The sequence below is a fragment of the Hipposideros armiger genome, unplaced genomic scaffold (assembly GCF_001890085.2).
Source record: "Hipposideros armiger isolate ML-2016 unplaced genomic scaffold, ASM189008v1 scaffold_74, whole genome shotgun sequence".
Lineage (NCBI taxonomy): Eukaryota > Metazoa > Chordata > Mammalia > Chiroptera > Hipposideridae > Hipposideros > Hipposideros armiger.
Genome location: NW_017731424.1, coordinates 4,624,965 through 4,643,269, shown reverse-complemented (window position 1 = coordinate 4,643,269; position 18,305 = coordinate 4,624,965). Strand labels below are relative to the sequence as shown.

Here is an 18,305-nt window from a genome sequence, read left to right as displayed (position 1 = left end):
TTGGATTGCTCCTACATTTCACTTGGGCCTAGGGCCTTCCACAGCCTCTGCTCTTCTGAATAGATCTCAGAGGTCCTAGCGATCTACTAGTCGAGGAAGGATTAAGCTCTCAGTCTAGAGAACTGAAGCTCCATCCAGTCCAAGGCCCCCCTTTTGACTGCTAACACTTAAGAGAGCCTTTTACCCTCTGCTCTTGGCGTAAACAGCCTCCTCGCTGGTGTGTGCTCCCGTGGGGACTCAGGCCATGCAAACTTCCAAGCTAAACTTTTGCAACAGACTTCTCTTGGTCCAGCATCCCAAACTCCTGGAAACTTTCATGGAGACAGAGGTGCCTACAGCTGTCTAAGGCTGTGCCTGTTCTAGAACATTTCAAGGGGAGCCCTACTCTGCCCCCCAAGGCTTAAGGTCTGGTTCTTACTTCACAGCTCAGGACACTTGGAATCAGGTTCAGCTTGTGCTTTCTGGGGACTTAGGACAAGATAGTTTGGGAGTCACATCCTGGTCTTCTGAACTGTCTCCGTTTCAGAAACAGATGTGGTTTCTCGACTACACCCTGGGGAGGGAGGGACGGTGTCTGTCCTGCTGTGCCTTCACCCCTCTACACTTAGCCCTGTGCCTGGCGCACAGCAGGGGCCCAGAAAATCTTTAGATCTGACTGTATGATGCCTGGGGTCGACAGACTCTTTTTGAATTTGAAAAGCCTCAGATGCAAATGCAACTGTCCTCAAATCCAACTTTCCGAAGCCACAGCGGCCAAGTACAGTTGTTCATGACACTGGTAAACCGCACAGGACGATTTTGAAATAACTGGTACGATCAAGCCCAACCCTGTGTGGACAATGTGGTTTAATGAGGAGCCCACTGACACTGTAATCATCTCAGGGAGATTGCAACCAGCTGTGTGTGGAACGGAACAGAAGCACGCCAGAAAGCAAAGTAGGAAGAAGTATTTTAATAGCTCAAACTCAAAGTCATTGCGCTCCCAGTTCTGAAGAGATTCCCAAAAGAGGCAACTCTGGCTGTACTAGAAGCCAGCGTTCACCCTCCCGTGGTCTCGGCACCCTCTGGGTGCTGACTCAGAGGAAAGTGTGCACACGCCCAGTGCCGTCTGGCTCCCATGGGACCTTCCTCTTATCTATGTGTTATATCAACTGCCTTGGTTGGGCTAGGATGATGACTCAGTTAAAGGAGACAAATGTTGACTGTGTAAGCAGGAACAGTCCAAGCTGGCAAGGAAAAGCACACTGCATACATACGATACAGAAGGGCGAGTCTCTGCCTGAGCAGCTACAACGTTACATTTGTTTTGCCTGCAAGTAATCAAGGAGGAGTCTGCTGGCCGGGGTGTTTCTGCTGAACAAGCAACATGGCGGTCCAAAGTCTTGGCTGTCCCGTGCCACCAGCCGAGTCATCGCGCCTCATCCACCGGAGAGTCCTTGAGGGAAACATGAAGTCCAGCTCCTGCCTCTGCCTAGGGGTCGATTTCTTCAGGAATCACCGTGATCATAATGTCTTCATTGCCCCTGCGGACAACCATGTTCAGGGTGCTCTCCTTTTTGATGACGTCGCTGACGTCGTTGGCAGAGACCACCGACTGTCCATTGATGCTGATTATGACATCATTTTCCTTGAGCCCGCCACTGCAACACAAAGGGGAACACGGTTGTGATGTTTCCATTTCTCCTGGTCTAACTGCCACGAAAGCTGATCAGCTTTACCTTGACAGAGGCACAGTTTAGTACCTAAGAGCCCAGAGCAAACAGGGTGCGATGATGGGTAACTCTCGTGAGAATGGCTTAACCCACCAATGGACTGCGTTATTTCCTTTTGCGATTTTTCAGATCAAATGTCAGTCATGCCCATTACAGAAATGCCTGCCAGCACTTGTATGATCTGTGACAGGTGGACAACAAATGAGGCAAGGATGTACCGTATACCATCTACCATGTACCACAACCAAGGCCAACTTTCCTGTAATGGGTGTCACAACTCAGAGAACTGTTCCTACAGAGATAGGCGGAGTGGTTGTATCATGTGGCACTTTTGTGTTATTTTTGTGTAACTTTAGCTCTTATGTGTGACAACATCAAATAGGCTGTCGTGGGCTTTAATCATCTAGCACAGAGGTCAGCTAACGTTTTCTGTAAAGAACCAGATAGAAAATATGTTAGTGTTTGCAGGCCACACTGTCTTCTGTCACTACTCAGCTCTGCCATTATGGCCCAAAGCCATCATAAACGATATGTAATCTACTGGGTATGGCTGTGTCCTAGTAAATCTGCATTTATGGACACCGAAGTTTGATTTTCACATAATTTTCATATGTTGTAACATACTATTCTTATTTTAAATTTTTTCAAACATATAAAAATGCAAAATCTATTCTTAGCCCATGGGTAGTACAACAGCAGGCAGCCCCCAGACTCAGCCCCCAGGAAAGAGTTTGCTGGCTTTGGTCCTGAGCTGAGCCGGGTTGGAAGGCCTGACGGGCAGGACTGACCAAGGACAACCGACCATTTTGTCCAGGATCCTCACAATCAACCGAGTGGACATGAAAAGAACACGGCCCCCTCCCCATGACCCCCAGGAACCAGGGAAAACAGTTCTAACTCACGCTTCCGCTGGGGTATCAGGAATCACTTCAATGATATACGCTCCTGAAAGCACATCCGGGAAGTCTCGGTGGCGGTCCTTCAGCTCCTTGGCTTTGCTGCTTGGGAGAAAAAGCACCTGTGTTAATGAACATCAAGTGCCAACGGGCCTTCCTCTGAGGAGACCCAGCTCCCACCCGCTTCCTCTGTCTCTGATTCTAACGTAAAATTCCTCCAGGAGTTTGGATTCTGCGTTAAACTACCTCTCTAGCAGAGTCAGAGATCTACTGGATAACAGTGAGGGAAGTGTTTTACCATTATCATTAATTTTATTAGCTAATTGATAGTAGCTACCACTTAAAGAGTCAGTACAGTATAGCGGTTGGCCTGGTTTGGAGCCCCAGCTCTGGCACTTTCTAGCTGTGTGACTTTGGGCAGTTGCTTAACCTTTCTGTGCCTTAGTTTTCTCACCTGCAAAATAAGGATAGTGACAGTCCTGCTGTTGGGAGGATTAGGTGAGATCATCTAGCTAGAGCACCAGTCCCAGCGCCTGGCGCAGAGCAAGCAGGTGACAAATAGTGGCTAGTATCCATGTAGCTAGTGATTATCACCACCACCCACTGATCCAAGACTTAACACACATGAAATCACTCGGTTCTCAGCACACACCAAGATGCCTGCACTGTTACCCTCATCCTGGAGAGGAGGAAACTGAGGAGTTCAGAGGCCAAATCATTCCCCAAATCACAAGCTAGGAAGTAGCAGAGCTGGGAGGAGAACCCAGGAAGCCGGACCCCAGGGCCTAGACCTCTGTCTCCCATAGTTCCAAGCAAGAATTGGTGCACATGTTTACCTTGGCAAATCAGTCCATATTCTGAAGAGCTCATCTAACCTAGAGTCATGTGTTCATAATTAATTAATAGTTCATTAGTTATAACAATATATATTAACATCTACATTAATATGTTCTACTCTTTGCCGACTTCACCTACAACAGTTTCAGCCATGCCCTTAGTCTAAACCAGGACTCCCGTGATTACGCCGGGTTTTTTCATCAAGGGCAAAACACCGGTATGTTATGGGCCTGGCAGTCACATGCCACAACTTCCACCGGCTCCGGGAAAACAAGCCCATCAGTCACACTGGGCCAGACCCGCATTCCTGGAGCCACAGCCCACAGGTACAGCACAGCTAATGACGGGCAGGGCACTGTGGGGCTGAGGGAGGCGCTTGGGGCACTCCCGGAATGTGGGTTTCAACAGACCAAGCGGTGAGAGGAAGGCCTGAGGCAGAGTGACCAACAGTCCCTGCTGTTCAGGCCTGCCTTCAAAGAGGAGGGCAGGATCTTCTAGAAGGAAGGACCTGCTCAGAACACAAAAACAAAATGAAAGATAAAACAAGAGGCCAAGGATAATGACCCCTCCTCTCGTTCCTAATGTTACTTAATTTTAACCAGAAACTTACGGCAGAGGTATCTTAAGGCAGCAAAAGGCTTCTCTTCCAGGGGTGCCAGTGAGCACCTACTAAAGTTCAGGTTTATTTAAATTTAGGACACAAACATCCTGTTACCCACCTGGATGTGAGTGACATCATTCGGATGCCAATATACTTCTTCTTGGTGATGGCTTTGCCTAGTGTGACAGCAAAAGGACAGCAAGAGGTCAGACTACTTGGTGGCTGTGTCGGGGACACCAGGACCCATGAGATTCAATCCCCAAGTTTGCAATGTGAAGTCAGGGCCATGGGGGCATATGCTGAGGTTGTGGCTGGCACCCCACCCTGCCGTGGGACCTTGCAAAGTCCTGTCGTTGCAGTTAACGGCCAAAAACCTAGGCGTGACCCTTGATTCCTCTTTGCCTCATTGTGACATCTGATAAGGGTTCTACCCCTCATAAAAATTCAGAAAGTAACCCCTTCACTCCGCCCTAGTCTGGGTGACTGGGAGAGCCTCCAACTGATCTAGCAACTTCCCCCGCCCCTCCAGCACAGCCTGCCCCCAGCCCTAAGAGTGCCCTTTTAAAGGCATCAACCAGAATATGAAGTCCATCTTTTCGATGCAGTTAAAATGCAACCCCAGCCCCTCATCACAGCCTGCTGTGACCCTGGCAACTTCTTTCCACTTCTGCAAGTTTGCTGCGTCCAGCCACACAGCCCACTCGCAGGTCCTGTGCCCACTTAGCTACACCCATGACAGAGGCCTGGAACCAGCCGTTCTTCTGTCAAAATGCTCTCTCCCCACGTCCCTGCTCGCTCCCTCTCCTTCAGGTCTCAGCTTGGGAGGCGGTTCCTGGCCACACTGTCTCCACTGGCTGCCCCTCCCCTGGCCTGCCACCCCGCTTTATTTTCTGGGAAGCACTTGTTGCTATCTGAAATTGCCTTGCGTGTTTACTGTCAGCCTCCAAAGAGGAGGGTAGAATGTAAACATTACACCTGCAAGGGAACCCCAGCCTGACCCAGAGCAGATGGGTCCATAAACATTTGTGGAATAAACGATCTCCCTGAATCTCAGTTTTCTCATCAGAAAAATGGGCCTAATAATACTCACCTAATAGGACAAAGGAATTAAATGACACAAATGAATAATGACGTGAAATGATGTTTAGAAATCACCTCGGACTGTGCCTGGCATGTATAAAGTATATGCGACACTCACAATCATTGGTCAAAAATGGTCGCATATCTACGACCTGATTGGGGGGGGGGGGGCTTAATAACGTGCATTCCTTCCCCTTCTACAATAAATACAAAAGCTTGGGTGGATCCTCAGGTGTGTCACTTCCTGCCCCCAGACCCCAGGAAGCAGCCAAGCCTCAGGCCTGCATCTCCCACCCGCGGGCTGCCTGGGTCTCTCTTTACCTTTGGCCTGTCGGTCATGGGACTCTGTTAGGAACTTTTTAATCTTATCAGACGGGATGGCAAAGGAGATGCCAGCTGTCACTTTCAGAGTGTTAATTCCAATCACTTCGCCATCCTGAAAAGCAAGATGGAAAGGGCTTACTGAATCCACGAAGGTTTACCAGCAGACGTGCACCGAGAAAATGGAGAATTTATGGAAAAGGAGTCTTTGAGGAGCTTGTGGGGAGCTGGCAGGAGGAGGTTCCGGGGTTGAAGCGGGAAGGCAAGGCTTGGGCAGCGTTAAGTCAAGCTCAGCAAGGGAAGAAACAACACACACTCAGGGCTCAGTCCTCAGGGATCCCCGTGCTGTAAAAACAGCTTCAAGCAGATAGCTTCAAGACACACATTTGTTGTTTTCCCGGGGAGTATGTTTGTAAAACCTCTGAGGTTTTTAGGTGGCCCTCCACACCCTCCTGCTCCTCCCTTCTTGATGATCTTCAGATTCCTCTGCTGATATCAGCAGAAACAACCACAGCCCTTAGGGCTGACATGCTTCTCCGGAGACGATGCAGGGGCGTCTCTCTCAGACAGCAGCCTTACGGGCGCTGCAGGGGGCTGGGGGAGCACAGTCTCGCCTCATTTCCTCTGCTTGTCTCCAACCAGCTTTAAGTCATGGAGGAAGCCAGTTCACAGGGCGTGCTTCAATTCAAGATAAATTCACAGTTTAATGAATGCTACTCAGTAGGAAATGATCCTGGAATAACAGGCTTGCCTCACGCCATTCGACCATTATCCTGAATACTATTGTTAAACCGTTTGTTCAACTCAGGCTTAAAAGGGAAAACAGCCAAGAGAGTATAAATCACTCTTGGCACACCTCCGCAGCACTGAGAATTCAGTCCCCGACTCCAAGGGGCCACCCAGGAGGCACTGCCATCCTGGGCCTCGCTCAAGACGGCCTGTTTCACCGGCTGTGAGTGACAGTTGAGCTGGGTGTCCCCTGAGCTGCGCCCTCACTCTGACAGTCTGATCCTGAGGCTTCCCTTTTCATGCTTACGTAGCTAAACACAGAATTAAGTGACATCTTTGTGAGCGAGGTAACTCCTCATTCCAGCCAGGTCATCAGAGAGGGCTCCCAGCCAAGACAAAGATCGCAGACAAGCCAAACCAGCTCCTCCAGCAGCCCGGAGACTTCGTTTGAAGGACTGTGCCTCTCAGTGACAGGCCACAACTGCTGACATCTTCAAAATAAAGGTCTGCTCCTGTAGCTACTCCCGCATTGGACCCGAATTCTACTGCGTAGACTTATAACTTTGAAACACGAGCGCGTCCACTGGCGTAACATTTTCAACCCTCAAGTGCAGCATACCTTACTCTTTCCAGAAAAGATAAGGGTAATTTGCAAGGATACAGTGCATTCACAGAGTTCATTTGAAAAGAATTAGGTAATGTGCTTGGCAAGTTCATGTCTGAAAAGAAAGCAAAAAANAAGATAAGGGTAATTTGCAAGGATACAGTGCATTCACAGAGTTCATTTGAAAAGAATTAGGTAATGTGCTTGGCAAGTTCATGTCTGAAAAGAAAAAAAAAAAAAAAAAAAGCACGTACATAGATGTTCAGAAAGGCCTTACCAGGTTGACTAATGGGCCTCCAGAGTTTCCATACTGAAATGAAGCAAAAATTAAAAAGGTTATGAGTTCGTGTCCTCAAATGCTCCAACCCACTTCCCTGCCTGCCAGGTTCCTGAGTACAGGTTCTTTCCTGAGATTTGTTCCTGTCAATCTAATATTGTGCTAGAAAAGAAGGACCTGACCCTTTTTTAAAACGTTTTAGATATGCCAGAAATGGGAATTGTTTTTTCTCCAAAGCCCAGGGGCCAGCTATGTATTCCCTCAAACATCCAACACAGCTTTCTCTTGGCAGCAGGCTGGCCGCCCACCTGCCCCAGTTCCACGAAATTCAAACTTCCACGCCCCCCCACCTTTTTGATCCCTACTTTGCTGCTGGGTCTAGAAATCCACATGGTTTGTTCTATTTCTGTTACTTCAGGCAGATCACAAGAAAGCTTGGGAATAAAGCCTACGAGAGGCAGTGAGTGGCACACAACACACTGTGTCTTATTTATTAGACAAATGGGGAGAACATTGCATTTTAGAAACGTCAACCCTATTGGGAGACAACTGAAGTGGGGAAAAAGTGATTTTCAAGAAGACTCCATTTATGAGACTGTGTGGAGTAACCCCTGGCCTTGTCAGACATCGAATAGTGTAGGGGTACGGCTCAGACTGCACCCCAAGGCAGAGCACACACCTCCTGGGGGCCACAACACCCGTGCCAGGGCGAGGGTCCCTCCTGCCATGAAGGTACCAAAGCAGCCCCACTGAGGGTCCGCTGCCCCTGAGGGAGAGGGGAGCTTCTGCAGGCTACACACCTTGGCAAAGCTCAAGTCCCCCTCGCAGCAGCCCCTGGAGATGGCGAACTGGCTGAGGACCAGCCTGCGGCCTCATCTGCTTGAGGGCTTCAAAGGGAACTCCCTGCACAGCATCTTGAGGCTCTGACTTCACGCCCCCCACCCCAACCCTGGTTCCTAAGCTGGACTTTCTGAAAACCCGCCCCGACCCCATCGGGTGGCAGCGGCTGGGCTCACGTTGATGATGGCGTCTGTCTGGATGTAGTCCATGTCCGAGTTCCGGAGCCCCAGTTCTTTGCCGCCACGCTGGGTAGTGCTGACGATCCCGGTGGTGACAGTGTTTTGAAGGGAAAACGGGCTTCCAATGGCGACCACGAACTCTCCTGGCCGCAGCTCTGAGGAGCGGCCAAGCAGCAGCACAGGCAGCTTCCCCTGGAACCACAAGGTTGGCATCGCTGTGTCCAGTGGAGTTAACGGGATGGGTAAGCACGCAGATGCCATGGGATGCCAAGCAGTGGCAGAGCAATTGTAAACACCAGGCCTTTTGGAAACTGAGGTCAGGCCTACATCCCTTCGGGGCCGAGACCCACACCCCTTCCCACCCACAATAATCAATACTTTTTTGTAAGCTGTTGTGAGCACTGAAGCCACACGCCAAGGAAGCTGTGGAAAGGTGACTGGAGGTCGCCTCGGGACCTCAGCACATCTTGAAGCTATCAGCACAGACTTACTCTGAAACCTTGAGATCAGGAGACAAAGGGAGACAAATTTCGGATTTGGGGCAAGACTGCCTGGGACGTTCTTAGAGCATGAAGTCCCAGGGAGGATCCTGAGCCCACACGCCCCTGGGGAAGGGCGAGGATGGAGTTGCCTCCACTTATCACTGGCACATCCTCCCGAGTCATGGAGAGTCGAGAGCACTGAGAACAGGACTGCACTGACTCAGTTCAGAGCGTCTCTGTGCTAAGTACACGACCATTTCGGTGAGAGGCAGGGATGGGGTTGGGGTAGCAAGGCCTCCAGGACCCCCAGGTACCAACACCTAAGAGGTGGGCTCTCTTCTCGCCTGAAAAGGCCCTCCATCAACCGCCTCTGCCCTCTGCCCTCGGCCCAGGCGGACTGACTAACCCAGCAAGCCTGATACTGGATGCTCTGTGAAGGCCAGGCAGAGTCGAAGCCCCAAATAAGTCTTCAAATCAAAATGGGACAAAATATAGCCTGCTTGAGTCACCAGGCTGAGGAGAGCTGGCTTCCCACTGGGAAGGCCGTAGGCCCTCTCCCTCCTTCCTTCCCAGAACCAAGGAGCTCCTTTTGCTTCTGTTCTCGGAGTCAAACAAGCAGCTGCCCCAACAACACGGGCCAGGACCGGAAAGCAAAGGCCTAGCCCAGGCCTTGTGCTAATTGCAATTCAAGAGGCCTCATGTTTGTCCAACTCAAAAAAGCAAGAGGCGGGGGGTGGGGGGCGGTGGAGACCAGTGGTGCCATCAGCACCTCCTCTAGCTGATGACGTAGGGTGAGCACAGGGCCCATTTAGCAGATGAAGAAACTGAGGCTCCGAGCCACTGGGTGACCTGAGACACAACAAGGATTTCATCCTGGGGCTGTGACCCCGGGCCCAGACTCTCATCCAATACACAGCACCTCGCCACAAAGACCCCCTCCACCCCCCAATAATGAACGTGCTGCTCAGGAAGCTGCTGGGCCAGAAAGTTCATGGAGCGAGAACGGATCTAAGACCTCACACTGACCTTAAGAGAGGCACATGAGAAGGGCTGCCCCTCAGACCACAGATACTAAGAGGCCCAGTAGAGCCCTGTGGTCAAGAGCACAGACCCTGGGCCCGGCGGCCTGATGGGATCCTGGCCTGAGCTTACAACCACTCAGGTCCTCAGTGCGCTCACCTGGAGAATGAGAAGCACGTCGCACACGTATCGCATCAGTTAGTGGTGAGAACTGAGTGACTCAAGGCCTGAGCAGCTCTTTGAATAGCGCCTGGCTCATGTTAAGCGTCATGCGTCGGTTATTGTTATCAGTATTAGTATTTCCCAGCGGGGGAAACCCCACCAACTAAACTCCCACAAGCTCGTCTGCATCACCCAGCGCTCCACTCAGAAGGCTGATGGCCCAGGTCTGTCCGGACCGGGACTCCTTGTCCTTAAAGGTCACCTGAGGTCGGAGCGCATGGTGCTGCTGTGGAGGGGGCAGGCCTGCTGCCCCGCAGTTCCAGGCACACCAGTGAACTCAGCATGGCCTGTTTACCCTGGGCGGGCGCCAGCCACCCCTGCCAGGAATGACTTCATCCAACAGTCGCACGCAGCGGGTGGGCAGGCAGGAGTCGGGGCTGCTGATAGGGGAGGCCCACGGGGGACACTACCATGCCTTCAGGGCTGGGCTGGAGGGATGGCGAGCGGACACAGCTGCGAAGGCTCCTGGGGCTGGGTCCACCTGGCTGCCCAAGACAGCAGTTGCTTGTTACCAATTTCAATGCAAGAGATCAAATTCAAGTACAGAAAGGTGGGCCCAGCCCACGTCAGCTCAGCCGCAGGCTGGGAATCACCTCAGAAAGTTACATGGCAGGGCTCGTTGTGGAGATCTTAATTAGCACTTGCTCATCCCCCATCCTTGCCACGCCACCTCTACCTCCTGGGCAGAGAGCCAGACCCAGGCTCCCAGGTCTCGGGGGGTTCGGAGGCAGAGGGGCCTGAAGGCAGTGCTCCCTAGACCTCTTCGTTTCCAAGTCTGATCTCAGGCCCAGAGGATGACGTAAGGAGGCAAACGCTTGGCGGGAGGGGGCACAGAGCTGTGAGGACACAGGGGACAGACCCCCATGGGGGGAGAGTATCAAGGGCCCGCATGCTGCTCAACCACGCTGGCTGGGTAAGGCCAGGCCTCCAGGGGACGCCCAGAGAACAACCCCTTGGACAAGCGTGGTTTCAGCGCAGTGAAGCTGTCCACACTCGGGTGACCACGTGGGCTTGGACAAGTGGACATCAGCAACACAGCCCAAGGTCTCCCAGAAACCGAACACAGAGGAGGAAATTCAGGTCACAAGTGCCACTGAGTCAAAGCTGCACCAGTGGGCAACACCAATTCTCACCATGTACAAGCTTTCATTCACTCAAACATTTCTGGTTATGAACAATAATCGTAAAACAGAAAAAAGCAAGCGGACACATACGGGGCGAGGGGGACGGGGGTATAACATGAAACCTGAATTGATGTGAAAGGAATGACCTTTCATTTCCCAGATGACAAAGCACTTCCATGACCAACCTGGGAGTTAGAGCATATTCTCCCCCATTTTACAGATGTGGAAACTGAGGCTCAGAAGACTGACTTCTCACAGCTAATGGGCAGCCTAACTGAGGAAGAAAAACAGGCTTCACAGCTCTCTGACTTGCACTCCTAGGACGTATTAACCTAGAATTCTAATTGCAGGCAGAACTGTTTGCAAGGGAGTGACATGGGACAGAGATGTGGGTCCAGCCACATTTATGCCTCTCTGTGAAGTCAAAATGCTTTTTGAGGGCGATTTTTTGGGGAGCTGGCTGGCCTTGTGAGCATCAGGCTCCCCAGTCTGTTCCCGATCCAAGTGGGGCTCATTTCCTGCCACCATCCTCACCTCGGGCCTGTCTGCTTGGCGCGGCTATATGTCTGCTGGCCAAATTCCTACTCAGTGATTGAGTATTTTATTCTATAGCTGTCTAGACACACACTCCACAGGGGGACTTGGGGGAGATGAAATGCAGATATGGCTGGAAGCGCAAAGCCAGGCCTGGCCTTGACCTGCAGATGTGAAACACAGGCTGCTCATTCCAGGTCTATCCCTGCGCAGCTGTCCGCAGGCTAGTTCCCGTGCTGCCCACATCAAAGCCATTTCAAGGCTCCCGTCTGCAGACGCTGTCTGATCTCCTCTGAAGTGGGTCCTAGCCACAGGCCATCTTGGAGATGCCAGCCTTTCTCCTAACAGCCACTTCTCACATCTCACCATCTCACTGGAGCCTCGTATCATACCTACAAACTGAAAGGCAGACAGCCCTCCTCCACTTAGCAGAAGAGCCGGGGGAGGGGGCAGAATGGGGCACGCAGCCCCGTTCAGCAAGTCTGTGTGTGCCAAGCAGGGAGGTGGGAGAGCTCCTCAGGAGCAAAGGCAGAACTCCGAGTCCGCGTCAGAGCTGAGATGGAGCCCTCAGGCCCCACCCGAGAGCCTGTTCTTCCAGGAGGAGGGACACCCCAAAGGGAGCCCATCACACTGCCAGTTCTCAAGGTCACACTCATGCTCATGAGAGGTGGGAGCCTGGGGGGCCAAAGAAAAGAGGGATGTCCAGGTTGAAATGCACACCCGCCCGCAACTGCAAGTACTCACTAATGCGAAATGACAGCCTCACAGCAGAGCCAACGAGAATGACTTGAAGGAACCATGAATCCCGCTGATACCCGAGTTGTCTACCCACTGCCACCCAGGTGGATGGAGAAACAGCCCGGGGAGGGTGTCAGAAGCCCTGGGTGTGGACTCCATGGCTATGCTAAATGACTAGATAGATACTAGCCGCAGGCAGGATCCTAATTGTGTGGTCGAGTTAAGGCCAAAACTTGGAAGAGGTTGGGACACACTATGATTAGAGAAGGCTCTTGCCGTTCATTTAGATCACGACAAACAAACAACAGCCAGCGGGCCTGGCAGCACTGCTCCCATGGGACACTGCCACCGTGAAAGAGAGCTTCTCAAAGAGAAGCATTCACTGAGCATGTCCTACCTGCCTGGTACGGCGAACTCAGAAGGTCAAGGAAATCCACCCGTGCCCTCCAGGCTCACTGTCTGATGGGTAGAGAGTCAAACAAGCCACCAGGACAACAGTAAAAAGAAACAAAGTCCAAATCTCCATCACCAGGGCCAGCTCAGCCCAGAACCTTCCATAAGGGCTACATATAGAGCAACACTAAAAATGAGTTGGGTGTTTTCAGTGGCAAGTTGCAGAAAACCCAACCCCAAATGGAATAAATGTCCACCTGTTCAGGGCAGGGTGGTGCCGGGACTGATCACTTCAAAGGCTCAAGGACAATGTAAGAAGAGGTTCGTCCTTCTTCTGTGTGACCAAGTTCAGGCTGTTCTCATGCTCAGAAGACGGCCATCGCCATGCCAGGCATCACATAAAAACAATGTCCAGTGGAAGTAAAGACCTTTTCTCCCGTGTGTCTCTTCATAAGAGCAGAGACTCCTAAAGGACCCAGCTCATTCCTCAGGGGTCATCAGCCAGCATCCGGGTGGAAAGATGTCCTCAACCACCCATTGGTGAGGGGAAGTTGACCCTGTGATGGCCTTAGGCCCCTCAGGATTTGCCTGCATCAGGGATGGGATGGGTCAGGGGTGGACGTCAAACAAACTCAGGGCTCTGCCAGCAAAGAGAGGAAGGCCGCGGGGTGGGCTACCATTAAAGTCCACTGAAGCTTCGGGGAAAACGGTTCATTTTAGAGTGGTGATCCTAGTATAATACATAACAATGTTTGCAAAGGGCTCTAATAAGTGTATTTTCTTTCATGTGGGGTTTTTAGGGGGTTGGGGGCAAGAGGAGAAGCCTGCTTCAAAGGAAAGCAGTCGTCTCAAAATTTCTGTGGGGTCAGCGCAAGATACAAGTGGTCTGAGCAGAGCCATAGGCAAACCCTCATACACGTGCCCTAAGCGCCCCGAGCTCTGTCGTTCCCTCGGCCTTTACAACCAGCCATCCTGTGGGACAGAGGGGACAGGCGTCACGCCCATTCCGCTCACCAGGGGACTGAGGGTCCCACAGCTAGGTGGTGGCATTACTGGGACTAGACTCCTCCGTGCCTCCATTCCAGGTGTTCTCATTACCAGCCCACTCTGTCCACTGCCCAGATGCTCAGAGCACATGGCTGGCTGGCTAGTGACAAAGCTGCTCTGTGCCCAGACCGTTCCACAGCGGTAGGTGACGGGAGCAGAGATGACACACAAAGGGCAATTGGGGAGTTGAAGAAAACCAGAATAGAGACCTTCACGTATCCCCAGGGCCATGCTGTTTTTCTAATGGTGGAAGCCTGAATTGTCCTCAGACAAGCCGGGCCGGGGTGTGCAGGTGGCCTGCATGGTGCCCCTTGCCTCATGGGTTCTACGTGTGGCCTGGGCTCTGGCTAAAGGTGAATCACAACTGAGTCCCCCGGGGGAGAAAAGCTAGGACTGAGCTGAGCAATGCCTCCCGTCCCCCAAGCCAATAGCCTGCTTCCAGCGTCTTCTCCAACATCATCCAAGGGTGGTGCAGAATGAAGGCTTTAGACAAAATGCGCACACCACACACACACACACACACACACACACACAGTGCTACCTCGCCCTCCATGTATCCTGGCAGCGCACTGTCCAGGGAAGCAGCACATCTGGATTTGGTCTTGGTCCTGTATTAACTCACTCAGTGACCTTGCGCCACTTGGATTTCTCTGGGTCTTGGTTTTACCACTTCTAAAATAAGGAAGTTAAGCCTGGTGTTCTTTCCAGAACGCCTGGTTGCTTTCCAAAACACCTATTAGCGGACAACAGTTAAATTGGTTAAGATTAAAACAGGCACCAGGTCCTTAGTAAATGTCTTTTCACACAACTCCACAACGGGGTCAGATGACCCCTGTGAGATCCCTGTGAACTCCTATGGCCGCGGCAAGGAGAGCAGATTCCTGGAACGCTCCAGATGCTGGCTCAGCTGGGAATCATCTAGAAAGAGCCTAAAAATGATGACCCAGCCACACTGGGTTTTGCCTGACAGCCTCTGGGTGCTCATTTCATTGCAACCTTATTCCCTGAAGCTTGGCGTGAAGAGCAATAAAACAAACCAATGAAACTAAAGGAAAAATTGGCAACTTTATTTTAACCTAATGAGGCAAGTTTTCTCTTCCTTGAAAAGTAGAAAGTGCTCCTGTTACAAAAATATTTTTGTTGCTGAATCTGCAGAGGCCGTGGTGTCTGCCAGCCTCCCAGCACCTCGTTTTCAAGGGGCCGGAGCTCCAGACTGGTCCTGCGTGTTGAGGTTTGCTTCAAAGGCTAGTATTGCAGTAACTGGCTGTGACTCAACTCAGTGATTCAATGTGCCTTCTGAAAACAGTTATGCTAACCTTTCATTTTCTTTAAAAAATACGCAATGGGGAAAATAGCACGTCCCCCATACCCAGCAAGAGGCAGTGCCATAGAACTTGCAAGTCTGCTAAGGAAAAGCAAACGAGGCAGCAGAGGATGGAGGGGGATGGAGGGGGTGAGCATCTAAGACTTGACTGAAAGACAGGGACCCAGCTTGGTAAGGAGGCAAGTGGACCCAGGAGGGCTGGAAAGGTGGGCAGATCAGCGGATTGTGGACCCGGATGAACCAGAGGTTTGCTGGAGCTGAGCTACTGGGGGCATGGCCATAAGTTTTGGAGCTCAGGGCAAAATAAGAATGTAGATCCCTTGTTCGTAAAGCACGTACAAAGTGTCATTAAAGGTACTAAATTCCAAAGCTTTTTCTTTCTTCCACATTCTCTTTCCCTCAATCTGTCCTGATGTTTTTTATTTGCTATTTAATGCCACGTTCCCTGGGGCACAAAGATATTCACAGGGAGAGTGCAGACCCAGGGGACCCCAGGACTCAGTGCTCTGCCCACAAGCTAGCAGCCAGCAGCCAGCAGCTAGCAGCCAGCAGCCAGCGTGAGCGGCCAGCAGCCGCTGTGAGTGGCCATCCAGAAGCCGGCGACTGATCTGCCTCGCCCAGGAAGAGCGCAATGATGGTGCCAACTTGGGCCACTGAAGCAACGTCCTCCACAACTAGACTGAAGAACAAAAGGACAGCAACTTGTCTGTTCCCATCCCTCAATTCCCCAATAAAAAAAAAAAATCTTAAAAAAAAAAAAGAAATTGGAGCTTTCCAGAGCATGACCAGAAATCCCAAAGACCCAAGGCCAATAAGAAACGTAAAAAATACACGAAGGAAGCAGCTAACCAGGAAGGTTGGCACGTGTTCTAGAAGGCGCTAATAAACTCACTGGGAAACAAGTCTGCACCTGGTCCGAGGTCCAGGTCCTCCAGGCTGGGCAGAAGAGGAGAACTAAGCAGCTCGAGTCCCCGCACTCCTCCCCCTGCCTGGCTCTACCTGTCCTTCCCATCTCAGCTTGATGTCACCTTCTTAGATACGCTTTCCTGCTACACGATCTACAGAGGTCTCCCCAGCCCCCACTGCCTTCTATCTCTTCTTTCATTCATTCCTTCTTTGTATTTATCACCATATGTACTCCCATTTACCTGTTTCCCACACTAGATGGCAATCGTATGGCTTTTGTCCATTGCTGATACATTCCCAGCACTTAACGCAGTGTTTGGCTAAGATAGATGCTCAATTAATATTGATAGAATCTGTGAATGAATAAGGGATGCGTGAAAGAATGAACAAAGCAGGCCTTGAAAGATCATTAGGATTTAAAATTGGATAATAATTTGCAAAACATTTGGAATTCATGTAAGCTCCTCTCCACTGATATCACAGAGAAATGGCCAAAGATAAGGCCCCTCTGCTATATCCGGCAAAACCAAAGCAGCAGCAGCAGCAAAGCAGCACAGTCCCCACCAAGAGAAAGAGCGAAGGACATCAGCTTCTCTGTCCCTTCCCCTTTGGTCACCGAGGGCTTCACCTCACTTGGGTCTTAGAAGCATATTAGTTCCCAGCACACTCGTCTCCTCTAAGACAAGGTGTCAATCATCTCACACTGGGACTCGCAAACTTTTTCTGTGAAAGGCCAAAAAGTAAATACTTTTGGCCTCATGGGCCATCTGGTCTCTATCCTAACTACTCAACTCTGCTGTTATAGGTCGAAAGCAGCCATAGACGCTACATAAAGGAATGAGCATGGCTGTGTTTCAGTAAAACTTTATTTACAAAAACCGATGGAGGGCCACATTGGGGCCGCAGACCGCCGTTAGCCAACCCTGGACTCTAACACACTATTACACACACACTAAACTATCAAATGGAACCAATGTATATCCCTCACCTCAGTGAAGAGGACAGAAGACATTCCCAATGGGCCACCTACAAATCCAGTCCCAACAACCCAGGACCTGCTTTGCCAGAACCATAAATAATAGTCCTAATCCAATTCCCCGAAGAGAGTGCCAAAGTGAAAAAAAGGCATTACCATATTAAGAGAAAAACATAGCCAAAGAATTTCCTTCAATCAACTGAGTTCTTGAAACGGGGCCAGAGAACACAGAAGGGCTGATGTGGACAGTGTGAGGAGCTGAAACATTTCACATTCCACACGGAGCTGCAATGAGGGCTATAAGAAGCCAGGTCCTCATCAGCCCGGGGACAAAGGCTGGCACAGAGGAACCAAGTGGCCTCCACCCCGCCGTCCGGATTTACGCCGCCTCATGAAATATCGATTCCCACTCCCCTAAAAATGGCAGCGATCAATACAGTAATGGAAACCAGGGAACATCAACAGGGTCTGTGGCATCTTCAGCAATTTTAACAGCAGGCCTCTACGTTCAGGGAGACAATGAACGGAGACCACAAAAAACCGGTACAGAGGGAGCGAGGAAAAGGAATCCGAAATGGAAAAACACAGACACAAAATAAGATAACTCTGGCAGAGCAGTCCACACTCCAGGCTCCCAGTTGCTTTACGAGGGTGAGTGAGTGACAGACGGTAAAGAGGGGAAGCCACTCCAGTGCAGGCCCTGTGTTATCTGACTCACTTTTGGACAAGCTCATTCGGCTTAGTCAGCGCCTTCTGACAATCAGGTTGTCTGAGGAGAGCTGGCTGACAGGCTGGTGTGAGTCATGCCTAACCCAGCCATCGTCCCCTCCTAGCCATCGTCCCGGGGACACCTGGACGCTCCTCACTCAGGGGAATGCGGGGCACATTCACCACACACAGGGCCAGATGCCCAGAGACGGGCCTGGGGAAGAGCGGCATCTGCCCATCTGCTCCTGGGGCTTGCGTGTGGAAGGCCCCAGGCCCTCAACGCCCGCGGGCCCCACTTCTGAGCTTCAGGAAGATCGTGCTGTCAGCATTTCCTGCTCCAGCAGCCAGCTCAGCAGTAAAAGGACCCTCTGAAAACAAAGCCGCCCCCACCCCCAGGGCTCACCCTTCAACCACTTCAAACAGGTCTGTAGGTGGCATGTGGCCTGAAGATGGCCAGGGACAGACACAGGCCCCAGGGGTGAGGGAAGAAAACCACCTCACAAGCCTCAACAAGGCTGCTTCCCGATATTGCCCTGCCTGTTGGCGTCAGGAAAAAGCGCCCACAGGAAACCTTACTACCTCCCCGGAGCCTTGAGTTGCCAAAGACCACGAGCTGCTGTGGCCTGGCAAAGCCAGGTGTCATCAAGCCCAGACAGCCTTTGGGATCAGATGAGCACTGGCCCCGAAGTTGGGAGGGAAGTGGGGGGGGGCGGTTCTGCAACCAGCCTGGTACACCGTCATCTCCTCATCTGAAA

At 51.4% G+C, this 18,305-nt stretch overlaps 1 protein-coding gene across 1 annotated transcript in view; it reads right to left on the bottom strand.

Moving 5' to 3' along the window:
* Nucleotides 1-936: 936 nt before the first annotated feature.
* Nucleotides 937-18,305, bottom strand: part of HTRA1 (HtrA serine peptidase 1) — a 78,108-nt gene continuing 60,739 nt past the window's right edge. Inside the window, 6 exon segments of the mRNA XM_019642917.1 lie at nt 937-1,640; nt 2,615-2,710; nt 4,165-4,222; nt 5,448-5,562; nt 7,058-7,090; nt 8,074-8,268. Of these exon segments, the coding sequence (XP_019498462.1) occupies nt 1,472-1,640; nt 2,615-2,710; nt 4,165-4,222; nt 5,448-5,562; nt 7,058-7,090; nt 8,074-8,268 (666 nt within the window). The 3' untranslated portion in view covers nt 937-1,471.